The following is a 23,925-nucleotide window of genomic DNA, read 5'->3' on the forward strand; positions in this document are numbered from 1 at the left end:
ATATATAAAAATACATTTTAATGAACATATAATGCAGGCATTACTTTGAGGTAAATATTTGATGTAAACCATCAAAAGAGGTTAATTTCTCATATTGTATTTAAACTTTACTTATTATTTCAATTTTGACGTACCCTTGATGCATCAAGTAAGTACATACTTATTATGGGCATCATGTATACATCATTTTGTGGTAAATTTAAATTTAGTCAAACTTTAATATAAATATCGAATATTGAATGAAAAATCAAACTTAAAAAAGGCGTAAATTGCTAAGTAATAAGTGAATGTGTTTAATCTTTTACATAATAATTATCACTTAACCATAATAATTATTAAGTAATTTACTTCAACTCATCACTTAATCATAATAAATTGACATAATTTAGTGTATAAAACGGATCCAATAAAACTTTCCACCTTGGATTCTTGATGCTCAAAAGGGTTGTTGCACATCCTATTCAACATTTGAGTAGTTTTGGACAAGTTAATGCAAAGTCGTTGTCCAATGAGAGCCACAATGACACATAACAACTTACTCCCTCGCTTCACTTCTACTTATTTACTTTGAACTTTACACGCTTCTTAATAAATAATAATTATTATAAATATTTACCATAATATTCATATTAATTGATGTATAAATTTCGATCTTGAAAAATAATTCGACGAATAAGTAATTAATGCTAAATGTAAAAAAAGAAAAAAATATTTTTCTTTCTTAATATGTTAAAAGTAACAAGTAAAAGTGAAAATTTTAATTTTTGGAATACTAGTCAAGTAAAAGTGAAGGAAGAGAGTATTATTATGGTGAACCAATCTAGGTTGTGATAGGATGGTACAAAATTCTTTCACCTTTAATCAGAAGTCTCGAGTTCGAATTCTTGATAGTAATGGGAAAAAGTCATTGCGAGCACCATCCCATGAAATGGGACCCACAATGCACAAATCCGGATTTAATTAGCTCCAATATAAATATCAGACATCGGGTGACGAAACTAAAATCACATTATGGTGGCCATCTTGCGGATTACAAAATCAAATTGGGCCCTAAGAAGTACCAAGTCTAATAAGCATTTCTTGTTTGTGTTCCATTCTATCTATCAATCTGTTGATGAGACAAAGAGGTTTCATAAAAAATGATAATCTCAAAGCATTTCAACGCTTGCTACGCCTTTCCTCGTCTCTAAGTTGTATATCGAGATTTTTATACTATTTTCGAAGTATTTAATCGATTACTGCGCTCTTCCTCATCTCCGGGTGCCTATGTAACCACCATAAGGCTTCCGTTGTTCAAACCCCGCCCTTCACTTTTAAGGTGATAATTGCCCTATGAAGACTCTCTTTCACCACAAATCCGATGGATTACCTTTAACCAAGTGGCCTATGACTCATTCTTTAACAAGTACGCCGTCAGGAGCCAAGAGGAGGACAACAAATTTAAATATCCATATGAGATAAAGTTTAATAAGTAGAAGATAGTTCCAAAGGCCAATCAAAGAAACTTCAATAAATTAATAATTCTTGATGTACATTTGATGCATCATGTATCACATACAAAAAATGTGTACCTGAAAGCCAATTTTCCCATCACAAAACACTTTTGATCCCATGTTTATTCCATCAATACTAAAAAGAATTGCACCTTTATAAACTTCATTGAAGTCACAATGACTCGAACTTTCTATCCATATTTCTTCCTTTTTCAACTTTTGGGAGAGGGAAAGAATCAATATTTTTCACATTAGGGGTCGTCGCTGCTACTTGCTATTCATGTACAAGTAGGTTTCCTTCGCAGAAAAACTGGTTACTGTTGGAACTGACGAGAAGCCTGTATACTTGCCCTCCATCTTCGCCGAGCATATGTCAGAGATGTATCTGAGAAGATCATGTCCTTGGACAAAAGGCTGAGCTGCATATTGTTCAAATGGCATCCACTGCAAGTAGAGGAAAAACAAAAAAGTATAACGAAAAACACGAACTTGGAGCATGCAGCTGTGAACTGCTTATTTGACGCATTTGAACTTTGCCTATATACAAGTTTTCACATAAATTTCTTCTTTTTTCTCTGGAAAAAATTGTTTTATAATGGTGGTATCTAAGTCAGTTTGCACACATCTCAACTATTTCATCGGTGCCTTCTATCTCCCACCACTATAGGCAACCAGGACTTGGGCAGATGACAAGAAATCGAAATTTGAATTCTAGTCCCCTATGATTTTCACTCACTTGACTAGCCACTATGCCGCACCCATAGGTGCAAGTTTGCTCATATTCTTTTAAGTAGGTAAGTTTTGCACGTACGTTTCTTAGAGTAAGTTACATTGATCCAGGTTAACTTCCTCCTTTCATCTACAATAAGGCTTGTGTCAACTGTTTCTACTTGATTACTTTGTCCAACAGCAAAACCAAATGAATTCAGCTAAAATATTCTAAAGAAACTGCAAGATTTCCCCTGAGGGAAAAATGCTGTTTGTTAAGGTTCCTGGAACTTCTAATGGACTGCGAACGAAAAAGGAGAAATGCTGAAGTCTAATTTTTTACCAGTTTCAAGAAAAAAAATGGTGAAGTCTATGAGCATTATTTATTTAACAGCATTGACATGGAAAATCCTAGTTCAGAACATTATTTTGAACACCATGTACCTGGGCTGCCTCTATTTCTCTCTCTTGCATCTGGATATCAAAGGAGAGAGGTTGCAGCATACAGACGAAAAATAGATCTGATTTGTCAAAGAATGACTTGTGGCTTTGCCTGCAATTCAATAAAGTCGTCTTTCATACACAAACTAAGCATCTTAGTATGAAATGCAGTAAGGATAAACAGACTGAACATGTAAGGACGACAAAAGGTTTCATATTTGTATGTAAAAAGAGGAGATTGTAGCATTTAGTAATGTTGGAGTCCCACCTCGTTTGTGGGTCATGAGCTAATAAGGCTTTTAGAGTTAAGTTAGGCCCAAGATCTATTTATTATTTTTTTGGTAAAGGGCCGAAGATCCATTTCTTTACATGGTATCAAATTCCAATTTACATATCCGATGTTGGACCCACATATTAAATTGTTCACGCACCAGATGTCCAGCTATGGGTGTGAGGGGGGGGGGGGGAGGTGATTCTGGAGTAGCTTTATCGAGATCAGAAGCAAATTGTGAAAAGGCACAAAGAGTCCCACATCGAGGGTCAAAGGAATGGGAGGTCTCTTTATATAGTTTTGGGAAATACTCACCTCAAGAGCTAGCTTTTGGGGTTGAGTTAGACCCAAAAGTTGGCTCAAGATTCATTTCTTTGCATGGTAAGGGAGTCAGGCTCATCCCAATTCATTGGACAGCTCCAAATGTCTGGGGGGTGGGGTGGGGTGGGGGGGTAGTGTTGGAGTCCCACATCATTTGTGGGATGAGAACCCAATGGTCTTGGAAAATCCTCCCCTCACGAGCTAGCTTTTGGGGTTGAGTTAGAGCAAGATTCATTTTTTTACAAGTAACATCATGATCCTCTCAGTGACTATGTTGTTGGCATTCGAATCAAAAGGGAACTAGAGCATAGACACCAGTACACCACGATATACATACATATTATCAAGAATGCAGTACATTTAAGGCATAAGAGGAACTTAAAATAACTAAAAGCGAAAGAGAACCTGAATGCCAGTATTTCTACAAACTTCGCGTTAACCTGTATCAATGGATACCAAGTGACTGTTGTTACTATATCCCAAATCAAACTAATATTTGGAATGACTAGTTTTTATTCAAACATTAAAAAATAATATCTGAATTCTCTCTCACCCCTGTCTCTTCTTTCACTTCTCTGACAGCTGCATCAGATATATCTTCACCCTGAGGATGGAAAATTCAACATAAGAGCAAATATTCTTGAAGCTCATTTCCTTTATATTTCCTCTATTTTACTTATAATTTGACTTACTCATATGACATAGAAGTTTTCATTCACACATACCTCATCAACAACTCCGGTAGGAAACTTCCACACACCGGTTCCACGGAATCGTCCACTCTTTTCTTGGACAACAAGCACCTAAGATTTTTTTTTAAAAAAAAAAATTATTACTACAAGTACTCCAATAACTAATATGCACTATGATACCTTAATTGAAGTTTTTTTAGAAAAAAAACATGTGTTGTGATACATACATAGCCGGATAGATGTATATAAGTACAGAAATGCACGTAAGCTGGATACTATCTGAATGATGTACGTGGAGAAAGCAAAACCCTTTTCTAGAAAATAAAAAGAAAAAAGAAAGGGTGCAAGTGACCAACAGACAAGAGGTGGGGTAAGGTGGTCTGACATACTAAAAATGATATGTAGAGAAAAATTTCAACCAAGAGATTTTTCAGTAATAAGCCATGAGTATATAGCCTCGACATATACAAGTTTTAACATATCTCAGGTATTCTCTCCTTACACAGTTATACACACTTCCTCAGTTGCTATCTACAACCTTTGCTTTCTTTGACTGTCTGCCTTCAATCTTTCTGTCTTCTGCTTTTGTCTTTGGCGCTTCTGTCCCTTCTAATTAGTACATCAGTGTTTTGGAAGTTAACTAGTTCATTCACATTTAAGATGAAAATACAAGGAGTAACACCAAAATATACCTCATTCCTTTCATTCACGACGAAAGCACCAATACCCACTCTATGTGTAGCATTTGCTGGAATAGTGTTAGCAGTTCCAGGCAGCCAACTCACAAGCATCAAGTATTTTGGTTCTGCATGGTGGTAATAAAATCCTTCCTGCAAAGCAATAGGATAATTGTATCAGAAATTGAGATCGAGCCAATATAATTTAACTACCATAAAAAAGAAACAAACCTACCTTGACAGCAGGTTCAACAAGCGTTACAAGCTCAATAGGCAATTTGATCCAAACACCTTTTTTACCCTGCAAATATGTCCACCTATTATCAAGGATGAAATATTAATCAAAATCTTGCTATAGAAATTTATAAGTCCAATTGATCAAGCAATACAATCAGCCTTTTCAAAGACAGGTATTTCTATTCTCTAATAGACACGTGTCACCCCCAACCCCAACCCACCCCAATTTTGAAGCCCCGAATCTGGCAGTATCAAATGACTTGACATCTTTCAAACACCAGGTCCTACTTCTATAGCTGTGAATGAGCTTGTGTTCAGCAGATTTTAAATGTTCCACAACATTTTTTCAAGGACGAAGTCACCGCATGCACAATAGACAACACCATAAGGTGTAACATCAGCTCAGGTGATATTCAATTGATAGCCACATGGCAAACACAGAGTCCTCTTCTTCTGCTTCTATTTTTACTCCAGAAGAAGAGGACTCTTTGTACGTTGTCATTTGGCTTACATCTCGAGCACTCACATGTAATCCAACCCCCCTCCCACAAAAAAATGGGTACATCTTAAACTTTTATGCAGTTACATTTCAACCACCATTAAAACTGTATAACAATCCTAAATTTGTGATTTAAGATGTTCAGGAGCAAGAAACAAAAGGCTTAGATGTTAAGGAGCAAAAAAAAATGAAGATGTGCATGAAAGGAACTTTTTTTTTTTCTTTTTTGCAGGCATAGAGAACAAACCTACCAGATTTAGCAAAAGATGTGGCAACTCAAGAACAGTTCCCCAGCCCCACCCACCCATTAAGGGGGAAAAAGAAAAATAACTCATCTACAGTTTTATATGATTCTTTAATAATTGTTGTGTCCCGGACAATTTTCACACACTCGACTATTCTAGAGAGTACTTATTATCTCGCACCAGCACATGTACCCAGAAATTCTGCACACCAAAACTAAGACACCAAAACTAAGACAGATAGAAATAAGTCTTTGTTGAAATTTGAACACTGGTAGCCAAAGTTTTGCCCCACCCTTAGGTACAGTACTTCTACCTTAAGATAAAAGAACCTTTTGCCAACTTTATTGTTACTTTTGGGTAAGGAGACACCATTCAAGAACCTGCAACACTTACGACGAAGTATGCCAGACTCGCTGAAAAAAGTTCTTTTTATTTTTACAACGGTGGTAACCCGGGCTACCTTCTACACACCTCAATTATCCCATTGGATAGTTGCTATGTCCCATACACAGTTTTAGATAACTCTATCCAATTAGGGCATGATAAAGAAGAAGGGGGAAAAAGGGAATCTTCCTTTCTCAACTTATTCGCCACCTTTATTTTGGATTAAAAAAAAGATATCTTTGCTCAACTTATTCACTACCAAGGGGAATCTTACATGTACATTTTATATAATATTTTTAGTTTAAGATCACAAAATTCAAAAAAAATTCTTTACTTTCTTTTAAAGTCCATCCAAGTTAAAACCAGACATATGAATTGAATTGGAGGGAGTATATTTGTACTACCTGTTGTCTCCAATGAGAAAGTGAAGCTCTAAGCAAAGAAGCAAAATTAGAAGGGTCCAAGGGCTCATTAGTCATTTCAATCGTCACCCCACCATAATCATCCTCTTTTGCAGCTAATATTCTATCCGCTTGTTCCATTTCTTTCTCCTTTGCCACTGCCGGAGTTGCAGAGCAACTCATTGATGACCTTGTATTTAGGTTGATTCCGTACCTAATCTTGGTCAATTTGCCTTAAAATATTCAAAAAAAATGGTTACACTTGTTCAAATCTCTAAAATCACAAAAGGGTCGAATAAAGAAACTAAAATATAGTTAAATCTTTGATGACGACAACAACAACATACCCCGTCCAATTCCACCCCTTGACCCCTACCTCTAACCTCATAAATGTAAAGCGGGCGGTTGTTTCTGAAAGATAATCGACTCAAGTACAACAAGCAGTTATGCAAAAGGAAATATGGCAGGAAAGAAAACAAACACAATAGACAACAAATGGTAATAGATATCAAAAAGGCAAGAAACTACATGTATCCGACTAATACAACGACAAACACATGCTACTAGACTCCTACCAAGCCTAATCCCGCCAAAAAGCAAGACTAGCCTTGATAATTTGCCTAAAATATTGACAATAATCAGTTACACTTAGAAAAAGCTGACCTAATATTGAACAATTTGCCTAAAATAATGACAATAATTGGTCAAACTTAAGCAAGATTGAAACTTTCACAAAATGGTATACTAAAAATAGAAAAATAGGAAAAGGGTCACCTTGATTTTGGCAAAAACTGAGTTTCACCGGACGGCATGAGAAGAAGTGACGTTTTGAGCTAAAAAATGAAGTTCTTGGTGAAAGAAAAGGAGTGCGACATATAAATTTGATAATCATTTAAAATTTAAACAGATTATTATTGGGACAACATATACATATATATATATATATACATATATATATATATATATAATATAATTAAAAATCAATAATAATGGAAGAATGAGGATGAATCCAATTCAGTAAAATGAGTCAACGTGGAGGCAGGGAGAGAGAGAGGCTGAGATTGGAAGAGGGAGTGAAGAAATAATTTTAAAAAAGAAATTCGAATGGTAGTTGTGTACCAAACTCTTCAAAATGTTAAGTGACAGTGAACCACCCTTCTTTTTTTTAAGTACCGAAATCCCACATAGAATATGTTATTATTATTCTTGTATAATTTTTTAGTATCTTATAAAACTAATTACTTTTTGGTATTATAAGTATATATATAACATATTTGATTTTAAAAAATTATCTTTTTAAAAAACTTTGGACAAGATTTTTAATTTATTAATTTGGACTAGATAACAATTCAATTTTGATAGACTGAAATGGATAGAATTGAGCTAATAAATAAAAGTCAATAAGCAACTCTAATTTTAATTAGCTAATTTTGTAGCCTTATGAACTCTAAATTCATTCACATCAACAACAACAACAATCCAGTGAAATTCCACAACGTGGGATCTGGAGAGAGTAAAGTATATGCAAACCTTACTCTTATCAAGGTAAGAAAAAAATAAAATTGATATTAGTGCATTTCTAACGAGTCATTATATAATTCATTTGTCCTTTTCCAAATTGGATTTTCTTATATATGCCACTTAAAATTAGTGGCTTCAATCTCACCCCCTTAATGTGTTTCAAATTATTTTTCTTGCTAAGATTTTAGTTTATGAATCAACAAGATTTAATACAATTAGTATTAATGCTATACCACTGATCAAGTCATCTCACAATGACTTTCTCCTCATTAGTTTGAATTTCACGTTATAATGACGATTGTATGCTCTATCAATAATAGTGGTGTTATCACAATTAATAGAAAACATAAAATTGATTTCTCATAAAAAATCAATTAATATAATAAAATCTCCAAATCAATTCATATTTTCGCTAGGTGAAATTAAAGCAATAAACTAAACCTTCATGGTAGAGTTAATCATTATAATTTTTTTTCAACAAATAACACCAATTTTTCTCATTCGGTAAATGTATCAGATTGTACCTACTAAGTACTTTTACTGCATATACAATATCAAGTCAAGTACAATTAGTCACACATCTCTATTTTTTTTAAAAAATCAGGCTAGCAAGACTCTTTTTTCACACAGTTGAGTCGAAAGGAGTTGCAAGACTCAACAACAACAACAACATACCTAGTGAAATTCCATAAGTGGAGTCTGGGGAGGGTAGGATGTGCAGACCTTACCACTACCCCATGAAAATAAAGAGGTTGTTTTCGAAAGACCCTCGACTTAAAAGTCACAGTCCCAAATAAGAGAGAAAATATATATATATAGCATAATGGCAAAAAACGAAAAGCGATGCAAATTTTACAAGACAAGTACAATAACGATAGTAAAGTAAGGTGATAATCAAGGCAATAATAACACAACTATAAAGCCACGCCTAGTGTGTTCACAGATCTATCTCAGTATCCTCATCTCCGCAATATGCATCTTCTGAATATGAGAGTTCTTTAATGGCCAGCACTCCACTTCATATAACAATGCTGGTCTAACCACCATTCTGTAGAACTTACCTTTAAGTTTAGGTGGTATTTTCTTATCACACAGGACTCCAGAGTCAAGCTTTCATTTCATCCACGTTGCCTCAATGCGGTGCGTGACATCATCATCGATGTTTCCACTACTCTGGATGATGAATCTAAGATATTTAAAGCTTTCTGTCTTGGGTATATGTTGAGTGACAAGCCTCACTTCCATACCCTCTTCGCTTATTGCAACACTAAATTTGCATTCTAAGTATTCTGTTTTGGTCCTGCTCAATCCGAACCCTTTGGACTCCAGCGTTTGTCTCCAAACCTCCAAGCTATTATTAACTTTGTCCCGAATCTCATCAATCAAAATTATGTTGTCCGCAAATAGCATACACTACGGGACCTCCTTCTGAATAGACCGTGTCAGCTCATCCGTCACCACGAAAAAAGAAAAGGACTCGGCACAGATCTCTAATGTAGTCCCATTTCAAGATGAAAATACTCTGAATCACCTCCCACCGTCCTAACCCGAGTCTTGGATCTAACATACATGTCATCTATCACTCTAATATACACCATCGGAACACCTTCAGCTTCCAGACACCTCCAGAGAACATCTTTTAGAACTTTGTCATAAGTCTTTTCTAGGTCAATGAACACCATATAGAGATCCATTTTTTCCTCTAAATTTCTCCACCAGTCTCCGCATTAGATGGATTGTTGCAGTAATCGACCGCCCCGACATGAATCAAAACAAAATTGTATTTCACAATTTTCTCAATATGACATGACTTGTCAAGATAATTTCATCACATGTTTTATGATATTTTTTGCATTCCAGGAATGAAATTTATCACATCTAAATATTTCATATCAAAATGGCTACTCAACATTTTTTTCACGGTTTTTTTTATGACACTCATGTTAAAGCCAAAAATTATATGCAAACAATAACATGTGATTTATTCCAAGATAAATATATGCACTTGTGATTATCTTTTTAGAGCATTGCTCAAAAATGTAAAAATTACATTTTTCATGATGAATATTTTCTCTTCATTACATGAACCCCAATATTTCTAGAATTTAAATATCATTTTTTCTCCATGGAAAAATAGTATCACTTTATTCATAAAGAATATTAGCTAAACAACTTTTAAATCTTTTCTCCGTTTAAATTGAGCGAGTAGAAAAATGTTTTACCTTGTTTCTCATCTTTCATCTCTTGAACATACCTAGCAACGTTGAAGTGGAATAATGTTGAGACATTCGTACTTTTTCAAAATGAATCTCATTTATGTTCTTCAATTTTGGATATGTATAAAAAAACACTTAAACTTATATAAAGTTGAACATGTAAACACACACATCATACATAACATATACAAATCAATTCAAGTGTGTCTCACACAAATTGTTATATAAATATATATTATATAAATTTAAGTGTCTGATTATGCACACCTATAAAAATTATAGATTCTAACAGGTCATAAGTGTCCGTTAAAAGTCAAATGAAAAGACATAATATATTATATTTTTTTCTAAATTACTAATGTGTATCATTATGTAAAATTGATACTATAATCTACCTATCTATTTATTTAAATATTATATTTATCAACGATATATAATACCATACGTTTAAGAAACAAATAGTAACAACCATCTAATCAATGTGTTAATCTTTTTGCCAACTCTTATGAAATCATTGATGATTTCCAGTACAAAGGGTCCGACTAGAAGTCAAATCAAATGTCTCAAATGGTTTTCCAAAGATCACAGTTGTACGATATTCCCCTGTCACCGTCCACACCGAATAAGAGAACCTCTATATATACTTTTCCTTCTCATGAAGCGGCTCTTTCAACACTCACACTTCACACTCAAAACCTTCCATACTCTCCACTGAAAACCCTAATTCATTTTTCTCCATGAAGAACCAATCATAATTTGATTGATTTATTGAGAAGAGAAAGTATTCGAAGCTTTCGTTTCAGAAATTGAAGCAAAAAAGGGGGAAAAATCGGCGTTAATGGAGGTTTCTGTGAAGGAAAACGAATTTGTGGTTTTATCGATTTCGGAGGTTTCATCTTCTTCATCTACTTCGTTTTCGAAAGTGGAACCGGTTTTTGCTCGGTTTGGTTCCGGTTCTGGAGTTCCGGAGCTCCGATTTACCCAGGAGTCTCAATCCGGTGCCGACATTGTGTTCGATCTTCGAGCTTCGCAGGCATGTATTTGAATTTACATATGCTAATCCGATTTGCATGAGCAAATTGAAATTCGATTGTTATTAATTTAGTTTTCATGTTAAGTTATGCATTTTGTTACTAATCAAAGGTGAATTTTGTTAAATAGGTTGATGTACTGTACTATAAATAGTTGAAGCTAAGTCTACACTTGTACTCGAAATGGATGCAGTAGTTGCTCTGCATGCAGGGAAATTCTCAATCTATATCTGTTTAGTTAAAAATGCGAGACAGTGAGAGCGCTCGTTGTTTATAATTACGATTAGTTCACACTTATACTCTAATGGATACAGTAGTTCTCTGTTTGCAGGGATACTCTCAATCTATATCTGTTTAGTTTCATGTGAGAGTGCTGTAATTTTGTTAGTTTCTTCGGGCTATCATGATTTCTCTCGTGTTTATAGCAACAAACGAGAATAAGAGTTGGTTACATGAGTTTATCTGTGTTTTTAGCAGAAAATTGAACAAGATGGAGGATAGGACAGAAGAGATGATATTTTTACTGATTTTCCTTCAGAACATGTTTGCTGCATGCGCTAAATAGGAACATTATCTTAATTTTGCTTCTTCTTTTGTATTTTCAGTTATTCAGGTTAGGACCTGCAGAGTCTCTGTTCTTATCTGAAGTTTTTGAAGACAATAAGGAGGTACCTGTTGATTGCATAAAATAATTGATGCTTGGACAAACTAGTTGTCTTTAAGCTATTAATAGTCGAAATGCTTTAAATTCCTGTTTGCATGAGAAAGATTTCTAGAGATGTTATACCATCTACAGAGATGACAAAATTTTCGTTGTTGAATGCTTGCATATGTATTTACCTTTATATGAAAGAAAAAATAGGTCGAATCAGGGACCAGTTTCTTGTTTGATTGGCACAAAAAATTAGCTAGCGATTGTAGTAGTTTTAACTGATTATCTACTAAACGTTTACCAGCGTCATGCTCCTTTAAGCAACACTGAGTATGGCTGAAAACATGTAATAGTGCACACTTATGTCCATCTTAATATTGAAAACGAGTCAGTATGTTATGTGTATGTGTCTACTTTACTGTTATAAGTTTACCTTATCCTGTTACGGGGAAAGTTGAAGGTGCAACTTATTTATACTTCATTGGAGTTAATGTTATGAAGTTTGTTGCTGTCATAATAATGTCCATTGGCATTGACTTTGGTTTTTTGAACCAGACAGGCTATTCCAGGGGAATCTCCATTCAATTTAAAAACAAGGAGGAAAGTAGGGCCTTCCATTGCGCATTTGGGCAATGGAAGACAGAAGTGGTTGTTCAAGGTCTGTTTTGACATTTATGTTATTACTCTAAAAGTTTATTGGTACATCTTGTGGAATACAATCAAATTCTCTCATTATTTGCTTCAATAGTTCTTAAATAGTGACTGAGATGTCAGTGATGACTCCTTTTTTTTGGTTGAGTAAAGCACTATCTTTTACTTGATGCAATTTTGGTTCTTGGTAATGTGGAACAGGATAAACATTGAGCACCTTATGGATAGTGAGATGATGTATTTTAGGAGGAGATTTTCTGTGTTGCCTTGTCAGTTTCTATGTGATGAGCTTTTACTATGCATTTCTTATTTTCTGTGTGATAAGCTTTGACTGTGAATACTAAATTGTGAATGTCTGACCCACTTACTGTTGAGGTGTCATTTTAAAAAGAATTACATTCCATTAAGTTGTTGTAACTTTGAAATTTCTTTGACGTTATACGAAGCACCACTTGTTAGATGAATTAAGATTTTATTGAGAATTTAAGTGTAGTGAATGAATTTTGATAGACCATTAGTCATTCTTCTGATATGTTATAAAGTATTATAAGCATTTTAAGTTGTTAGCATTATTATCATCATGGTCTATTATGCACATGATCTTAGTATTTGTAGTCCACATTATTGTTTATTGTCTTGTATTTGGGTATAATTTTCCTTTATTTTGTTCTACTCTATGACATAAGCTTGAGTTGTAAGTTTTACTTGAAAAATAAATAAATTGTGGACTCCATTTTGCATAATAGAAAGTCAATGTGAAGTTCAGGAATGTCTAGATTAATATCTGCATTTACGTATTCTTTTACTTGTGTAAGAATGTCTTTTCTTTCTTAGTTTCGGGAAATACAGAACTGTACTGCTCTTACTAATTAACAAAATGAAATAAAGAAGAAAGTGATCATTTCTTGTCAAAAACTTAGAATGTAGTATGTTAGTGACACATATTGATGCATGAGTGAACTTCTAAATTCTGCATCTAAGAGGATATTATTCCTTCTCTCTTTGTCTGGAAGTTTCAGCTACTATGTGAAGTTAAATACTGCACAATCAATCATAAGATATTGAAGTCATGATTCAGTCCATTAGCAGCATTAGCAAGGATGCTGACACAAATAATTGTAACTTGCAAAAAAAAAGAGAATAATAATAAGTACAACTTATTCAAGTCTTCTTTCTTTCAGGGCCTCCTCTGCCAAATGGAGCAGTATCAACTTCAACAAGTAAATTTGATGAAAAAATAGAGGCATCTTCTGCTAAAATGTATTTTCACTACTATGGGCAACTATTGCATCAACAAAATATGTTGCAGGATTTTGTAAGGACAGGTAATGTTCTGAACTTTGGTCTTTCCTGTGGTTTGACTTGTTTCATGACCTAGGAATTTCTAAGCCTGTTTCTCCATGAAATAATTTTCTCAATATTTCAAGTACTGAAATAATTATTTGCTAATAGTAACTTGGCCATGAATTTTTGGATTTCAAGTGAAATATTATTTGATATTCAAGTGAAATGTTGAAATACTTACCTGATGGCGTATTTCAAGTTCATTTTATCAAATCTTCAACTTACTTACAATCTTCAACTTTGCCTAACCTATTTCCAAGTTTAGTTCGTGTCGAAGCACCAACTTCAACCCTCACAAACTTTTTCCAACTTCATCTACTAACATTCTTCTTACAACTTCAACTCAAATATTATTCAATTGCGTACATATTTCTCACTGAGGCTCATCTAGTGTCATGAGAGGTTTTCAAACTCCTTTTGTCCTTGAATGTTTTGAACTGTTGTCCTTTTGCCTTTCTTAAGGAGGAGCTGAATAAAGCATTAGAAATCCAATTATAGGAAGATTGATATGGTAAATATGAAACTTGCAGGAACCTATTATGCTGCTGTAATTGAGAACCGTGCTGATTTTCTTGGTCGTGTAGTGGTTGATGTTGGAGCTGGTAGTGGTATTTTGTCATTATTTGCAGCTCAGGTTATCTTTTTTATCAATGCCACGAGGTTTCATTGAATAATATGACCATAGCTTAGCCGCTTCCGCTGATATTTGTACACTGTATTTTTTTTCCTTCCATTTCTTCCTCTTTGATAAAAACCCTCTCAGGCTGGTGCAAAGCATGTTTATGCCATAGAGGCATCTGAAATGGCCGAATATGCTAAAAAGCTTATTGCCGGAAATCCATCGTTGAATGAGAGAATTACAGTAAGTATACATTCTCTCATTCTGGTGTCTTTCAAAAAAGTTCTAAATATATACTCCTTCTGTAACTAGGCTGCTAAGGTTGCTCACTGTTTTTTGGTTTTCTCTGTTCTATGAATGTTTAGGTAATCAAAGGAAAGGTTGAAGAAGTAGAGTTACCTGTGAAAGCCGATATCTTAATCTCTGAGCCAATGGGTAAGCTTATATATTTCAATGGGTTCTGAAATTTATATTTAGAGCAAGGTAGGTTTGACAATGCTGCAAGTTTTGTTCAAAATTTAGTAATTCCCCCTGGTTGACAGCTAAAGTTCTTTTGCGAACTTGAATTAAAAATTGATTGATTATTTGGTGAAATGATTTAAGGAATTTGTAGGTATTACATGTTTCAACTGCCTCTACTACCTGGAGAATATACTAAAACACGACAACAATAGCTTCTTGGATAACTGCTTATGCAATCTTGAGGGAAAAAAGAAAGATAAGAAGGACGTTCAGTTGTGCTTATGTGCAACAAACAATTCCAATACTCTCAAGAAGATGAATGAATAAACGAAAATTCACTATTTTGCACCCAAGGGTGTGGCCTAGTGGTCAATGAAGTGGTTGAGAACCATGAAGTCTTAGTATCAATTCCCAGTATCAATTCCCAGCGGAGACAAAAAACACTAGGTGATTCTACTGGTACCTGTTGCTGGTGGTAGGTGGTAGGTATCCCATGGCATTATTCGAGATGCGCGAAAGATGGCTTGGACACCACGGTCATTAAAAAAACAAAAAAAAAAATCACGGAGATATGTTAAGTTTGGTAGTTTGCATGTTGAAGACTGACTTTAACACTTCTACTTCACTCTGAGCTGCAGCTAAATTTGTATTTGAATTGTCATAGTTCATTATTTGGCTTATGGGATTCCGCTGTTTCTGTTGTTTTAATATATGCTAGTCTTTTTTTTGTGTGTGTGTTGAGAAATGAAATTTTGCTCAAGTTTCATGCGACAAAATTAGATGCATGCAAAAGAGTTTGATAACTGAAACAATAGATTTTTGCAGTTTGCCCTTTATAAATGAGCCAACTTTTTCATGTAGAATAGTGCTTTTTTCCTATACTTTACCCAAATCATTAATTGTATTAATAATCCGAGTAACATGATTTTACTTTTGAAAATTTCTTTTTTCAATTATATGACTTGAGGAGAGGATGCTTTGTTCATTTCATGTAAAATTGTAGACAAATATTAGCCCAGCATTCCCCCCCCCCCCCCCCCCCCCAAAAAAAAAAAAGAAAAAAAAGAAGAGGTAGGGCTATCACATGTCTGTTGGCAACAATCTCTGATACATGGACACGTTTGCTTTGCTTGTATTGTGAGTGTTATTAAGTTTCCCTTTTACATCTTTCATTAAAAAACATTCGTTTTCATATTTTCATGAAGAGAGTTCAAGATATTTATCTGTAAAAATATGGTTCAGCCTGTCATCCCAGAATCCGATCCAAACTAACTACAATCCAGTGGTTAAATTATCCAAATGAAACAGGTTTAACCTGTTGGAAACAATCTCTGATACATGGACACTTTTGCTTTGCTTGTATTAGAGTGTTATGAAGTTTCGCTATGAAAAATGAATTCCTTTTATATTGTCCTGAACAGAGTTCAAGGTATTTATCTTTAAAGATATAGCGAAAATGTTATCTCTGAACCCAAACAATACAAACACAATCCAGTGATTAGAATATCCAAATGTAACAGGTTCAAACCTGCTGGGTGTGTGATATATTGATTTTGCTTTGCAGGTACTTTGTTAGTTAATGAAAGAATGCTGGAGTCTTATGTGATTGCAAGAGACCGGTTTCTAGTTCCAAATGGAAAAATGTTTCCTGCAGTGGGAAGGTAGTTTTTTTTTCTAGTCAGAGTTGACTTGTGAGATTTCACTGGGTATGTTGTTGTTGTCGTAGTTGACTTTGAGGAGCCTCGCCTTGTCAATTCACTAATGAAGCAAGTAGTTTGCTTATGAGGTTCTTTGGTTCTTATAGTTTTTCTTCCTGGATTATGTGCTTTACTTTTCTCCCTTCAGAAGTTTGACACATTATTTTTCAATAGATTTTTGTATCATAGATTATTTTCTTTTCGGACAAGCTATCAGCTTTTTCCTTCCGTGAATCATTTAGGAGGTCGGAGTACAATGATATGACTAAGATTGACTCGCAAAATTGTGGAAGCTCAAGTTGTCTATTTCATTCTCCTTTTTATATGAGATGAGCCTTCAAGCTTAATTCTAAGTCTGGTATCCATAAATATGTTTCAATGCTGCTGCCCACTTCTCCCTCCAAGCAATTTCCCCTCTCAGCCTCGTGTTTGGTTGATTATTCCCACCTTTTTTTCAGTCTTGGTAACTCTATCCCCTCTTTCTAATTGATTTTTATGTTTTATCATCATACGATCCAGTTATCCAAGCTGCCCCTTCTCAAACCCAATCTCCGAAAAGAAAATCTTTTTCTTTCATTTTCAATTGCTTTTACTCGTGTTTCGAACTTCTTTGTTAAAAAAACATTTTTCTTCCACTTTCTTCTATCAGGCCTCTCTTTTTTTCACTTTCCTCTATCCAGCCTCTTGACTTTGTGATACATAAACTAGTATGTAATATTTTCAAGTTTTTTTTTTTCACTTTGTGGTTTCTTATATGATTTAGTTTTCCAAATGCTTATGGTTCTTTTATTTTGTAGAATACACATGGCACCATTCAATGATGAATATTTGTATATGGAAATTGCAAATAAGGTAAATTTGATCATATCACTGTTTTCTTGTTCTCTAGGTCTATCTCTATAACATTTTCTTCTTAAACTGGGGCTCTTCCCCTATGGAATAGGATGGTGGGTGCTATATGAGAGGAGTTTCATTCACAAAGAATGTTGCCACTTAGCTAAAGGCTTCATGCATACATGCTATATTTCCAGATGCAAAGCCATTTGTCACATGTTGCTTAGTGGTGCCTGACACTGTCCTAAGAAACTATTTCAGCAATGTGAAAGTTTCTCCGGTGGAACAACAACATTAAATTTAGATAACAAACCAACAAGTCCAATAAAGTAAAGAGAATGAACGATTAACAATTTATATAGGATAATGATCTATTGTAGAGATGTGGATGCTAAGTTGAATGTGCAGTCGTACAAGATTAGATAAGATTAAAAATGGCTATATTCGCTAGAAGGTGCGAGCATTGATATCAAAGGCGAAAAGCGCAAAAAAGCTGTAAGGTCCGTTGGCACTTTAAGCACAAAGTGCAGATAAAGCATGTGCTTTAATGGAAAAAAGGACAAAGGGAGAAAAAAATACAAATATATATGTTTAGTCCAAGACTAAGAATTATAACCATGAATGACAACTATATGACCAAAGAAATTAAAAACAAATTATGATAAAGTGAAATATCAATTGTTTAGTGTCACTTCTTAAGAAGAGGTTCATTGGCAAGGAAAAGTTTGCTTTAGAACCTTGATGACGACACTGAAGCGCACATAAAGCGAGGCGAAGCGCTCAACACGTTTTGAGCTTCGCTTCAGGGCTAAAACGCGCCTTTGACTACACTGGGTGCGAGTAGCACTCGTTGAGGATAAAATGAGAGAAAGTCTCTTGAGATGGTTTGATTATGTCCTGTAGGTCGTACAGATGTGCCTGTCTGTAAGTGTGAAACTATGGTGAATGAAGGTGTTGAAAGAGAAAGGGATAGACCTAAAATTACATGGAAGAAAGTTGTCTTGAAAGGCCTACACTTATTTTTGAAATCAATGTACACTTAGCTAAAGATAGGACATAATGGAAGAAAAAGATCCATATGGGTGATATCTACTAGTTGGGAATAAGTTTTAGACTTATGGGAGAACATCATATATATATATATATATATGTATGTATGTATGTATGTATATATATGTGTCAAATTTATTTTTAATTTTTATTTTAATAGTGGGATTTCACTAGGTATGTTGTTGATTTGTTGTTGGTAGGATGATGATATGAGTTGAGCTTAAATGAAGAAGTGAGGATTCATATACCCGAGCCAACTTTTATAGGACTAAGATGTAGTTATTGTTTATAGGATAATGATTGTAGGAGATGAATGATAAGCTAGAGAGAGATCATGAAGACATAGTGATTTAGGGAAATTTGTGGTGTGTAGTGATGAAATGATAATGGCCTTTTCACAGGAATGATTGCATGTTTGCATGTTAGCTATGTGACTAACCAATTTTTCCACTTAGCCAAAGGTGTGCATAGATGCCATATTTCCATATTTCCATTTGCCCCATTAAAAGTATACCTTTCCATGCAAGCCACTTGTTCTTTGTTGCATGGAAAGGCCTTGATGCAACTTGGTTTGCATCATTGGTCCTTTTCCACTTGTTCAAACTTCAAAGCCTGCCATGCAAGCCTTCTAGACATAAATCTTGTGTATGAATGCCACATTTCTCATGCACACACGCTTATTTATGAAGATGGTATCTTTAATTTGACTTTTACTTTGTCATACAGGCTATTTTTTGGCAGCAACAGAGCTATTTTGGGGTTGATTTGACACCCTTGCAAAGATCTGCATATGAAGGATACTTTTCTCAGGTCAATCTCGTACATATTAGGAATTTAATGACTTGTCCTCTGATTCATTCACTTTGAATTATAAGCTTTTAAAACTATTTTTGTTGTTTTTACTTCCATAGTCCCGTGTTGTTCATGACCCTCATGTTGTTTTTTAGTAGAATTCATGAATATGCAGTCTATTCTAAAACATAAAATGTACTGTTAGTCGTTCAGAATTTTAGGATCGTTTCATAAATGCCTATCTTGTGTTGGACAGTCAAATTATCATGGAGAAAGGATAAAATAAACAAGCTTATGTTTGCATAATTTCTTAATCATGTTTGAATTGATGGTCCTTAATTTGATGTGCTGTGTTAAGAAGCATCTTTCAGCATCCAAGTTGAATTTCATTGTCAAAATCATAATTGTATGTGCTGAACCTACCCCTTTCCCCACTCCGATGTCCTTTATTTAGTTTCTTCAATTTGTACGAATGATTTCCAAAACTTGTACAAAGACGAGTTAGCCTTAGATTCACTCACTTGTTTGGATGCTCATGTTCTTTGCAGCCAGTGGTTGATGCTTTTGATCCAAGGGTATTGGTAACTCCTGCAATATCTCATGTGATCAACTTCACTTCCATAAAGGTATTACTAGAAAATTCATTCTGTAGGTCGTAAATTAGAGTTGAGAGAGACATTCTCTGTTTTATTTATGTTTTTCTCGGTAATTAAAGGAAATCCTACAGATTCGAAAATCAGTCTAAGAGAGTTTTCTAACATAAAGAAGAACCTTTATTTCACAAGGAAAGAAAAACATAATCATCAGAGATACAAAGGTAATGGAAGTGATAGACCTAAAATAGCTCTTCCTTCTATTTTTGAGGATAATTAACTCTATATATGTGCTTTTTCTTGACTCGTAAAATGAACAAAGTTCGTACTTTGTGGAGTGGGTGGTTGATAGCGGAAAAATAGCTGGTGGAATTACTCATATATACTAGCCACAATTTCTTGAAACATATTACTGGGTGAAATAATCTTTTTCCACAAATATATTACAGGAAGAAGATCTATATGAAATTGAGATCCCATTGAAATTTTCGTCTTCTATAAGCACTAGAATTCATGGGCTGGCTTGCTGGTTTGATGTACTATTTAATGGAAGGTAAACATTTGTATTTCTTGCATCATTGTTGCTGGGACTTCTTGTTGCTACTTGGCAGTAAATTGCATCATTTCTTTACTCAGCACTGTACCGAGGTGGCTGACTACTGCTCCTGGTGCACCTACAACTCACTGGTATCAGCTTCGGTGTGTATTGTCACAGCCACTTTATGTCATGCCAGGACAGGAGATAACTGGCCACTTTCGCCTGGTTGCCCATAAGGCACAAAGTTATACGATTTACCTAACATTGTCAGGTAGGTTTTTATGATTGTCGTTTGTAATATTTGAATCATATCTTGTTGATCCCTTTCTCCCGTAAAATCTAACATATCATTGATCAATTTGAATAGCTACTGTTGGAGATATGCTCCAAACTTCCTCTGGAAAACTTGATCTGAAGGAACCATATTACCGGATGTCCCAACCACAAGTATATTCATCGGCACAAGATCAACAACCTAATCAGCTATTGCAAACGCAGGTATTGCTTCCTTTTCCGTCATAGTGGTTAAACAATGGTTTCTTTCTCTCCCTTATCTTACTTGTATGGTTTTAAGCTGCAAGTTTCTCAAGGATTTTAAATTAATACTATTTTTCTAGGCACAACAAAGATTCTTTTTAAGTTTGTAGCTAACCACTCCTTGAATGTAGTGATAGTGTTGGGCTTGAAATTTCTGGTAATTGAGCTACTTGAGAAATGAGATTGAGTATCTTTACACTTGACTTTAGTCTGTTGGCTTTGAAGATCCTCCAGCTGGCCTGTTATCCGTTGGTTTGTCTATATACGTAGATACTTTGAGGAGCACTCACTGGAAAAACTATTATCAATTTATAGATGTACATTTCCAACTTTCGGAAACAGCCTCTCTATCTCTATGAGGTAGTGGTAAGGTCTGCGTACACCCTACCCTCCCCAGACCCCACTTGTGGGATCCCACTGGGTATGTTGTTGTTGTTGTTGTAGTGGAGTAAAGAGTTAAAGTTGCCTTTTCTATCCTGGACAGGATGTACCAACACAATCTTGGGTTGAAGATGGCTCAGTCCCAGTCCAACAACCTTCTCCAAATCATGGCGCAGAGCTACATTCACTTTGATGGTGATATCCAAGTTAAGGGATGTGCATCTCGATAATCCCCCTCTTTGTATTATTAGAGTGCTTGGCTAAGCTAAAGAATGCAAAATTTTAATCCTGCCAAGTTCTGACTTATCCATTCTCCCCTTGCGTTAGGATTGCTTGTAAATCGTTGCTCATGTGCAATTATCTTCCTAGTTTCATGTACTATTTATTATCTTTCATTAGCACTTTCAACCTGACAATGTAGGATGCTTTTGTATCCAGCTTGATATAAATGGCTATTTCAGCTGTGCAAGGCTCCAGTGACCCCTTTGCCGGATCTACAGGTTAGATGGGTTTCATGTCACCTTTTCCCGTGTATAAATAGCAATGAAATTATGGACCTTACTTTTATTTTCCTTTACATAATCTCCAAATGCTAAGGAAATTGTCTCACTATATACATTGAACTTAAGGACCTGGTCCAGGTGATTTACACATAAGGAACATGACATGATAGTCCATGGGAAAAATAAAAACTGGGACAGAGACCTCAAACTTAATAATTTAGATGAGAAGATGTTAGTGAAGTCGTTAGTGTTTGTTGGCTTTGCTTTATTATGATGTAAATGAGGTCATAACTAGACGTTTAATAATATTTTTAGGTGATCCGATGGTGTAACAATAATTTTACTATATGTATATAAAAGTTGAACACATAATTAATAGTCATGGACTAGGCGCAAATTTTGGATTTCAATTGCTGGAATAGTGCTTCTCTGATGATCATCGTAATTCGTAATGGACAATGTTGAAGAATCTAACTCGAGAGAATACTTACACAAGTAGCAAAAATTACAAAAGTAGTTACACAAAAAGTAATTATAGACAGGATGACTACTACACTTGGATTCTGTCTCTCTCCCTCTCTCTCTATACACACACACCCCCACCCCCCCACCCACACACACCCACACACACAAAACTCTCTTTTTAATTTAATAAAAATATGAAGTGCAAATCATAGGATTATGCATCCATTTAGTTTCTCCTCGCTTAAGAAATTGTAATATGAGTGAGGCATCGCCAAAGATGGTGGCGATAGTGGTGCCTGATAGTAACCATCTGGCATTGCCGAGGATAGTGGCAGTGGTGGTTCCTGATAATAATCAGTGGGCATTGCCAAGGATGGTTGCGCCTGAAAATAGTCATCTGGCAAAGGTGGGGCCGATGGAATATTATCATTTGTCCATATTGTCCCTGCTGATGGAGAAATCCTATTTGCATAACAAGAACCATAACAAGTACTGTACTGGCAAGGGTAATTACAACATGAGTTTCTGTTGTGTGCACAACAAGGACCAGAGCTAGTATTATTACCATATTGGCTATGGTAATAACATGAGTTTCTTCCCTGTGCACAACTAGGACCCAAACAAGTAGTTTTACCATATTGGCAACATCCATGATTAAGATTATGACTCATAGCAGAGTGACTACCACAGCATGATGAAGAAGCACCACAAAGTCCCCCACCATGGGAATGATCACCATGATCATGTGGAAGCACTTGATCATGAGTTTCTTTCACATTTTTGGTGGTGGTGTTAATCTCCACAACTTTTTCACTAGGGCCGTTTCTTGATTCTCCTTTGAAAATCACCTTAATAGTTTTGGTCACCTCCACGCTTTTAACACTGGAATCATCAGAAAATTTCTCTAGTTGTGTCATAATGTCAGGATCATTCAGTGGATCAATCACTTTTGATAGCGCATTATTATCTTTAAGAGGTCGTTCTTGTTCACAGCAGAGTTCTGCTTTTCTCCCAACCTTTTCAAACTTGGTTAGGATTTTTTTAGGGTCTACTTTGCCTGAGATGATTACTTTTCCAAGTTCTTGATCGATTTTCACCGAAAGAACCCCCTTAATTTTTAGCAGCTCTTTTTCCAGTTCCCTTGCACAATACTTGCAGTGCACTTGTAGCTTTAGAGCAAAGGTGTTGAAAGGACGTGCCATTGTTTTAGTTCTCACTTCTCTATCAGCAAATATGTACAAGCCTTCTTGTTTTTATGTTTCTTCAAAAATAATACTGCGGCAAAGAAAGGCAAGAATAGTTGAGAAACGGCATTACGACTACAACATACCTAGTCTAGTAGGGTCTGGGGAGAAACGACATTACTATAACTGAATATTATCCAATAAAACAATTCTAAAAATTGAATGATAGAAGGATGGTGATCTAAAAAAACACTCTAACTATAACTGCTGTATTATGAAGTCCTTTCTCGATTTGTGTGTGGCACCTTTATGTAGATCATGTTAACATTCTCTGCTTCTTGTTAAAATTCAGAATTGCAAGAAGTTAAATAAATATTTCCAAAGGAAAAAAAGCTTACTCCTTTCGATTTTGCTGGAGATTCTTGTCTTGAAGTAAATCAAAGTTAGATCTAGGATAATTAGGAGATGTTTGGATGATAGTTCGAG

General features: G+C 35.1%; 3 protein-coding genes across 7 annotated transcripts; 1 reads left to right on the forward strand and 2 right to left on the reverse strand.

The window, feature by feature from the left end:
• Positions 1-1,482: 1,482 nt before the first annotated feature.
• LOC129880997 (nudix hydrolase 2-like) lies at positions 1,483-7,472 on the reverse strand. 5 transcript variants are annotated; one of them, XM_055955290.1, is made up of 9 exons: positions 7,144-7,472; positions 6,373-6,602; positions 4,839-4,904; positions 4,619-4,756; positions 3,960-4,037; positions 3,788-3,838; positions 3,640-3,674; positions 2,646-2,754; positions 1,483-1,937 (listed from the first exon to the last, which is right to left on the reverse strand). In XM_055955290.1, the coding sequence occupies exons 1-9, from the start codon at positions 7,259-7,261 to the stop codon at positions 1,761-1,763; spliced, it is 1,002 nt and encodes a 333-aa protein (XP_055811265.1). In that variant the 5' UTR covers positions 7,262-7,472; the 3' UTR covers positions 1,483-1,760. The 5 variants fall into 5 exon arrangements, with proteins under 5 accessions (XP_055811265.1, XP_055811267.1, XP_055811266.1 ...); XM_055955292.1 differs by lacking the exon at positions 7,144-7,472 and adding an exon at positions 6,945-6,969; XM_055955291.1 differs by lacking the exon at positions 7,144-7,472 and adding an exon at positions 6,717-6,914.
• Positions 7,473-10,610: 3,138 nt separating this feature from the next.
• Positions 10,611-21,756, forward strand: LOC129880996 (probable histone-arginine methyltransferase 1.3). Its single transcript, XM_055955288.1, has 15 exons — positions 10,611-11,139; positions 11,743-11,805; positions 12,345-12,447; positions 13,622-13,765; positions 14,315-14,418; positions 14,548-14,646; positions 14,769-14,838; positions 16,430-16,526; positions 17,360-17,414; positions 19,173-19,256; positions 19,787-19,864; positions 20,281-20,384; positions 20,468-20,640; positions 20,737-20,867; positions 21,391-21,756. The coding sequence occupies exons 1-15, from the start codon at positions 10,945-10,947 to the stop codon at positions 21,478-21,480; spliced, it is 1,590 nt and encodes a 529-aa protein (XP_055811263.1). The 5' UTR covers positions 10,611-10,944; the 3' UTR covers positions 21,481-21,756.
• Positions 21,757-22,235: 479 nt separating this feature from the next.
• LOC129880998 (uncharacterized) lies at positions 22,236-23,925 on the reverse strand. Its single transcript, XM_055955295.1, has 2 exons — positions 23,838-23,925; positions 22,236-23,530 (listed from the first exon to the last, which is right to left on the reverse strand). Exon 2 carries the CDS (start codon positions 23,455-23,457, stop codon positions 22,462-22,464), a length of 996 nt encoding a protein of 331 aa, XP_055811270.1. The 5' UTR covers positions 23,458-23,530; positions 23,838-23,925; the 3' UTR covers positions 22,236-22,461.

The sequence above is a fragment of the Solanum dulcamara genome, chromosome 2 (genome assembly GCF_947179165.1).
Source record: "Solanum dulcamara chromosome 2, daSolDulc1.2, whole genome shotgun sequence".
In the NCBI taxonomy this organism is placed as follows: domain Eukaryota; kingdom Viridiplantae; phylum Streptophyta; class Magnoliopsida; order Solanales; family Solanaceae; genus Solanum; species Solanum dulcamara.

Coding starts and splice junctions, on each gene's coding strand:
- LOC129880997 (XM_055955290.1), bottom strand. CDS start 7,261: ATGATTATCAAATTTATATGTCGCACTCCTTTTCTTTCACCAAGAACT. Junction 6,603..7,143: donor CAGTTTTTGCCAAAATCAAG/GTGACCCTTTTC, acceptor GAATATTTTAAG/GCAAATTGACCAAGATTAGG. Junction 2,755..3,639: donor GTAGAAATACTGGCATTCAG/GTTCTCTTTCGC, acceptor ATTGAATTGCAG/GCAAAGCCACAAGTCATTCT.
- LOC129880996 (XM_055955288.1), top strand. CDS start 10,945: ATGGAGGTTTCTGTGAAGGAAAACGAATTTGTGGTTTTATCGATTTCG. Junction 16,527..17,359: donor ATGTTTCCTGCAGTGGGAAG/GTAGTTTTTTTT, acceptor TTTATTTTGTAG/AATACACATGGCACCATTCA. Junction 19,865..20,280: donor TCAACTTCACTTCCATAAAG/GTATTACTAGAA, acceptor AATATATTACAG/GAAGAAGATCTATATGAAAT.
- LOC129880998 (XM_055955295.1), bottom strand. CDS start 23,457: ATGGCACGTCCTTTCAACACCTTTGCTCTAAAGCTACAAGTGCACTGC.